The sequence below is a fragment of the Mustela nivalis genome, assembly GCF_964662115.1.
Source record: "Mustela nivalis genome assembly, chromosome: 10".
NCBI lineage: Eukaryota > Metazoa > Chordata > Mammalia > Carnivora > Mustelidae > Mustela > Mustela nivalis.
In genome coordinates, this window is record NC_139029.1 from 100,824,811 (window position 1) to 100,831,618 (window position 6,808).

Sequence of the window (6,808 nt, forward strand, 5' to 3'; positions counted from 1 at the left end):
TCCAGATTAATATTTAAAGACTATGCAAATATCAACCTCAAATATTAAGGTAAGCATAATGTGGACCCCTGACTTGGTATATAAATGTACAACTATTCCCTCATGTTCTGTTGGCAGAACATGAGCTTGGCACTAACCCATTGACATTACCACCTGTACACACACACACACACACACACACACACACACACACACACACACACACGGGGCGGGGAGAGAAAGAGAGCTACACACACTATGTACTGAATGCATGTAGACATTTACAAGATGCCCCTTTGAATTCAGCCAGTGACTGTAGGATACAGCAAAGCCAACCATTCCAGCTGATAATTTATTTTTACCCTAATGGTAGCAGTTTAGACAGAGAGAAATGGGCAAATATAGGATAAATCATCTTTTTGAGGTCAAGTCTGCAGGGCACTAGGTCTGTCTCACTTCACACATCTATTGAAACTATGAAAGGGTACCTAAGGAAGGAAGAAAAAAAATAAACAGCCACTTACCAAGTGCATTTGCTGGAAAGTAGTGTTTCAATATTACGAAGGTTTAAATTAGAATTTAGGATGATTCTATGCTATTTAATCCCTTAGCACTCTCCCCCATCCCTAAAGTCTTTCATAACCATACTAATTTTTCAGGACACCAAAAGCCAAAGCAGCACAAGTTGCTTTTGGTATAAATACTGAGAAGTGTCTCCTATTACTTGAAAGAATACAAAGGATTTAGACTTCCACATGTAAAATGATCATGGCCTCTTTTCTAGGCTTTTGGGGTATGACTTTCATAAGTCAGTTGGCCCATCAGAGTAATTAAATTAAAGAGAACAGTTTTTAGAATAGAATATACTATCTGCTGAGTTTTGGTTAAGATCTATCCTGTGCATTTGAGTAACTAGAATAAAGTGTTATGTTGCAGATTTCACATATTTTTTACCCTCCATGTCCTCTCCAGTCCTGCTTCTAGCTTGTGGAAGCAAATGTCTTCAGTACACTGACGCTCTGTGTTGCTTCAGTTTCTGATCACGTTACACTTATAACTCTGCAGCATCCCTATATCCATTTTCTATGTCAAGACAAACCTCATGTCATGGTCTTCTGTTAAAGAAAGCCAACTCAAGCCTGCTTTTCGTTAGTATTTCATATCCCTCTTTGCCATTTTACCTGCACTGTGCCCTTTCATGTGGAAACTGTCCCTTATATGAATTCATATGGCTCTTTCACTCACCTTTTCTTCTAAAGCCAATAGGTTCTCTGATGCATGTGTGGGTATGGGTTTGGGTGAAATAGTACTTAAAATGTATACAATGTGTTGTGAAATATATTGACATTTTATTAATTTTATTCCAGGTGAACACATTTAACTGAATTGCAAGTTACATCACTATAGAAGTTAGATAGAAAATCCCACCACATAGGACTTCTGAGGTTTGGTACAATAGTTTGTCTTGATGGCCTCATGTATACAGTCACTGTAATCAGTATTACACTTGCCACACTTACAGCTTACAGCTACGGGGTAAGAGAAATAGGGAGTGACATGGCGTGGGCATCCTGGTATTTCTACAGTCTTGTACATGAAGTCTCTATATGTACAAACATTCTGGGACAGAGCATATTTGGGAAGAAAGAGTTTGCCATTGATATCCTGAGGAAAGAACAGAACAGAAAAGGGAGCATAATGTTAATTCACTTATATTTCTTTGACACAAATAAGACTGAGGGAGGATTCCTTAGTCCCATTCCCCAGTACCAATTCAACATATTCACACTGAATCATTTATCTCACACACACACACACACACACACACACACCTTCCTTTTATCCTTGATCATGAGAACAATATAAGGTTTAAATAAATTCTGGGAGTAAAATCTGTACCAACTGTGTTAAGTAGATCCATATAATATTATACCCTGGGGGCTCTACCTCTAAGGAGCCAATAACCATTAGATTTAGGAAATAAGGTTGTTATTTATCTCATTTCCTTTCTGGATAGAAATGGACTGAGTCTAGGTTTACCTAATTTACAGCCAAAAGAAGTGAGATGAACTACATACCCGTGTCATACAATATCCAGCACAGATGGTAGTGTTGATGGTTAGGCAATAAGCACACTCTTTCTTTTCGACATGCATCGTATACTCAGTTGGAAAACAAAAAGACATTACTTGCCCACATGCAAGGCCAAAAAGCATGGACATCAGGTAGATAGCAGTCATGCTAAATCAAAGAAAAAATTAAAGAATCTATTATATATATCCTTTAGGACATATAGAAGGGACTTTTTTTCATTTTATTTTATTTTATTTTTTCAGTGTTCCAGCAATTCATTGTTTATGCAGCACACCCAGTGCTCCATGCAATATGTGCTCTCCTTAATACCCACCACTGAGCGAAAATGTGTGTGTGTGTGTGTGTGTGTGTGTGTGTGTGTGTAAATATTTGTAGCTATTGAATGCCTACTTCGTTCTATGCCCTATGTTGGGTGCTTTTGCATAGTTAATACTCTTAGTAACCTTTCTTTATGAATTTAGATGTGACTATGAGCCACATACCTCATAACGTAGGAACTCACATAGTAAAAGTCCTACTTGCAAGTGCCACTTAACAACACTGGGCAGTGAAAAGGAAAGCCTGAAACATCACAAAAGAACAGTGGCAGAGACACATAATGTCAACTAAGTGTAAAACAATTCACTCCATGGAAAAAATCCAAAACCTGCCTCTAATTATAAGAAGTCTGCTAAAAGTGAGACCTGAGTAGGGTCTTTCTCAGAATTGTAATTTTCTAAAAACTTTAGTTCCTTAACTTAAAAGGCCAACAAACTGGTTATAATCAGAAAGCCTAAAGAAACCAAGAAAAAGTATAATCCAACTTCATTACCATCTCAGCACAAATCATCTTGCATATAATTTTATCCAATATCTACAAAGGAAGACAAGACAAAGCTGCAGAACACTCAGAATAGGTCAACTAAAATCGCCACTGGTGATTTAGATAAAGGGCTAACCCAGAAACCTAGAAACTCCCCTTTTTACAACCCTGAGAATATTCTTTGATGGTTGAAAGAAGTGGAGTTGGACAAATAAAAATTATTTTACTAAGAAAATGTATGGAATGTATTATCTTAAAAAAAAAAACTATAGAAGCAAAAAATACAGGTTGACACAGAGAAATACTATGAAGGACATACCCACTGTGGGTTAGCCAGGAAATGTAGAGTAAGTTTTGGCTGCATGGACGACAACAGAGGGTCCATTGTGCGTCAGACAGAGGAGAATATGTATCTCAATAGAACCTGTGTAATGAATAGTTTGTTCAATATCAATTGATTATTATAATGAGCTGGGTAATATTATTATGACTAATGGTAGATAAATTAGATAAATATATCCTGAGCATTTGAACCAGGCAAAGAGAAATATAAAATGGATAAGCTATGGTCCTTCACATCAAGGGCTGACAATCTAAGCAGAGGAGGTAAGTATGAGCACTAATAAGAAAAATATTGTTCTAAGTGCTCTGAAAGAATAAAATTATGACTCTGAGACACAAAATTATCAAAAATTTCTCTGTATAAACAAGGAAGTGAAGTAATACAGTAAAATATTTTCCTGGTTAACTCCTTTAGATAAAATGTTGCATATTGAAGTATTCTTCAAAATTTTTTGTATTTCAATTAAAGAGAAAAATATAAGAATCCCTTTGCTCATGGAGACTGGCTTTTTCAAGTGCTTCACAAATGTGAGGTCCCTCTATGGTACAGAATTGATTTCATTATTTTAGAGCCATAGACCTAGAGGATCCTCTAAAAATGACAGAAAATACTCAGCCATCATGATCATATGGTTCTTGCCTCTCTAGCCAGCCAACTACTGGGTTTTTGCATAAAAATAATTAATTCACATATTTTAGCTCTGTAATTCTACATAAAATAGATGTGTGGTGATCTAGTGTAGAGTCCTCGAGTTAAGGAATAGAATTCTATTTCAAGATCTCTCATGAAGCCATTAGAAATTGGCTAAAATAATTTAATCTGTCTGGGCCTTATTTTCTCATCTGGAAAACACAGAGGGACAAGTAAACCCAACCCTATTTTTCTTATTATGTTAGTCACCATAGAGTAGTGCATAATTAGTTTTGATGCAGTGTTCAATCCTTCATTATTTGCGTATAACACCCAGTGATCATTACATGTGCCCTCCTTAATATCCATCACTGGGCTTGCCCCCCTTCCTTCTGAAACCCTCAGATTGTTTCCTGGAGTCCATAGTCTCTCGTGGTTCATCTCCCCCTCTGATTCCCCTCCCTTCAGGTTTCTCTTCCTATTTTTAATTATAGGATAAAACACCATTTTAGAATTTTTACCCATTGTTATCATATTCATTATGGATACTACATTTTTTCAAAGTTCCTCTTTGTAAATGTAAAACCCTAAACTTACAAAAGGAAAAACTAGAAGTGCTGAATTACTAACAATATTGGCTGTATAATTTTGTGGATACAAAAAAAGTAAGAATTATTCTTTCCCCTTTGTTGCAAATAACAAAACTTTACCTACAGAATCTTTCTGAGCCCCAATTTCCTCATCTATAAAAGGAGGGTTTAGAACCAGAAGATGATTGAGAGGGTCTTTTCAGACAAACAGATTGTGATTCTCTGTGATAAATTAGTATTGGGTCCCTATTCTGTAAGAGTCAGTCGTCTGTCTTACTTGTGGAGCATAAGGAATAATATGGAGGGCATTAGGAGAAGGAAAGGAAATGTCAGTCGGGAGAAATTGGAGGGGGAGACAAAGCATGACAGTCTGTGGACTCTGAGAAACAAATTGAGGGTTTTGGAAGGAAGGGAGAGGGGGATGGGGGAGGCTGGTGGTGGGTGTTAAGGAGGGCACGTATTGCATGGAGCATTGGGTGTGGTGCATAAACAATGAATCTTCAAACACTGAAAAAATAAAATAAAAATTTTAAAAAAGACTCAGTGATCTAGAATTCTGCTTCTAGATTTCATTATAATTATGTATAGAGCAACTTAATATCTTTTGCCTTCATTTTTGCATATGCTCTTTCCTAAAATCATAAAAAGAATAAAACAATATATGTGAAGCTCTTGGAATGGTATGGAAGAAAGCCTAGTAATGATATAACACTATATAAATCAGTATTAGTTAATAATTCCCTATATTATCTGCCATAATTTCCCCTTTATTGTCACCTGGACTCTAATCTCTGCAATTTAATTGTCTCTTTTAAAATCATGAGAAATGATTTATTTAGAACCTAAATACAGAAGACCCTAATATGATACGATTTCAGGCCCTGAATAATGAGATTCCTTTTTCAGTGGCATGACCATCTGTCTACACTTTCAACATTTTTCTTTATTATATCTTCTTTCCTTTGCCACTTACCCTACCTTACCCTCCTTTCCTCCTTTTTTTTTGCTCTTACTACCTTCATTCTTAATAAACACATTGCTCTCTCTTCTTCTAATTTTCTTTGCCAATCTTTTCTCACCAAATTCCTTACTATGCTATGAAAAGAATCAATTGTCCACCCTATGAGCAATCCAGGAGCTTCTAAACTAAAACAATATATCTTTCTGGAAACCAAAATGTACTATAAGGCAGGGAACATACATTAGACACTACCCAAAGTGAATTTACTATAAGTTCTCACAGAAGTATATAATCATCAAAGATAGCCATTAGTAATTGACAGATTTTAATATATAGACAATTTAATTGATGAAAATGTTGAAATCAAAATATGAATAGAAAGAGAAGGCCAGGTAAATCAATTAGCCTTCATTAGGGAATTGACCAGTTATTCCTCTTATTTTAAGTCAATGAAATTTTTCTTTTCTTTATATAGCTCACCTACCTTTACTCACCACTGAACAACTTTGGAGAAATAATTGGAGTTCTTAGATTCTATAGAAGCAAATTACCACTTATCATTTGCCATTTTTGAATATCAACTAAAATGGTGAAAATGAAAAAAAAATAATTAGAATAAGAACATTTCATTTCACAAAGCCTTCTCAGTGTAGACACCTACCTTACTTTGCACTGGGGAGCTGATCGTATAATGACCCAGACTAAAAGCTCTTGGTTCATTTTATACCCTTCAGGATAAATCCTCTCTGATCTCCTTGTTTATATAATTGAGTTTGAATTACTGCTTTCTTATCTGAAAAAACATCAATTGAAAATTCATACTGAACCCCAAATAAAATGTGTTTAAACAAACAATTTCACAACATACTCCTCTGGAAACTCTGACATTATTACAGCATGAATTTTCCCCTCTCCTATTTCAAAATAAAATTACCCTTTTAAATGCATCCTTTATAAATATTAGCAAAGGATATACACAGAAGGAGAAAAAAAAACTCAACATCATCTAGTAAGTCTTGGGAATAAAGAACTTATTTCGGGCTTGAATGTCCCAAATTTTGCCTAAATGCTCATTTACAGATATATAAAATTATTGCTTACCTATAAAACAAGGGCAATTTTCAATGGAAACCTGGGCAAATAGCATATGTGTTGCTAATTAAAACAAAAAAGAAATCATTAATATTTTGTTGTTCTCAAAACAACATTTTATTTTATTGTTTTATCTTTGGATTTGAAAAAATAATAAATACAATTTTCATGTGTGAAAGAAGAATCATTTAAGTAAATGACCAAATCTGACAAGATGTCAAACTGATCTGAAATCAAATCCTGGCTCTGCCATCTACTCTGACATTAGCATATTTGAACTTTATTTCAGTTTTGTCACCTATTTAAAGGCAGTATCA

General features: G+C 35.1%; 1 protein-coding gene across 1 annotated transcript; it reads right to left on the minus strand.

Annotated features, from left to right (window-relative positions):
- Window positions 1-1,331: 1,331 nt before the first annotated feature.
- TSHB (thyroid stimulating hormone subunit beta) lies at window positions 1,332-6,051 on the minus strand. Its single transcript, XM_082686126.1, has 3 exons — window positions 5,884-6,051; window positions 2,058-2,220; window positions 1,332-1,644 (listed from the first exon to the last, which is right to left on the minus strand). The coding sequence occupies exons 2-3, from the start codon at window positions 2,217-2,219 to the stop codon at window positions 1,390-1,392; spliced, it is 417 nt and encodes a 138-aa protein (XP_082542252.1). The 5' UTR covers window position 2,220; window positions 5,884-6,051; the 3' UTR covers window positions 1,332-1,389.
- Between the last annotated feature and the right edge of the window lie 757 nt (window positions 6,052-6,808).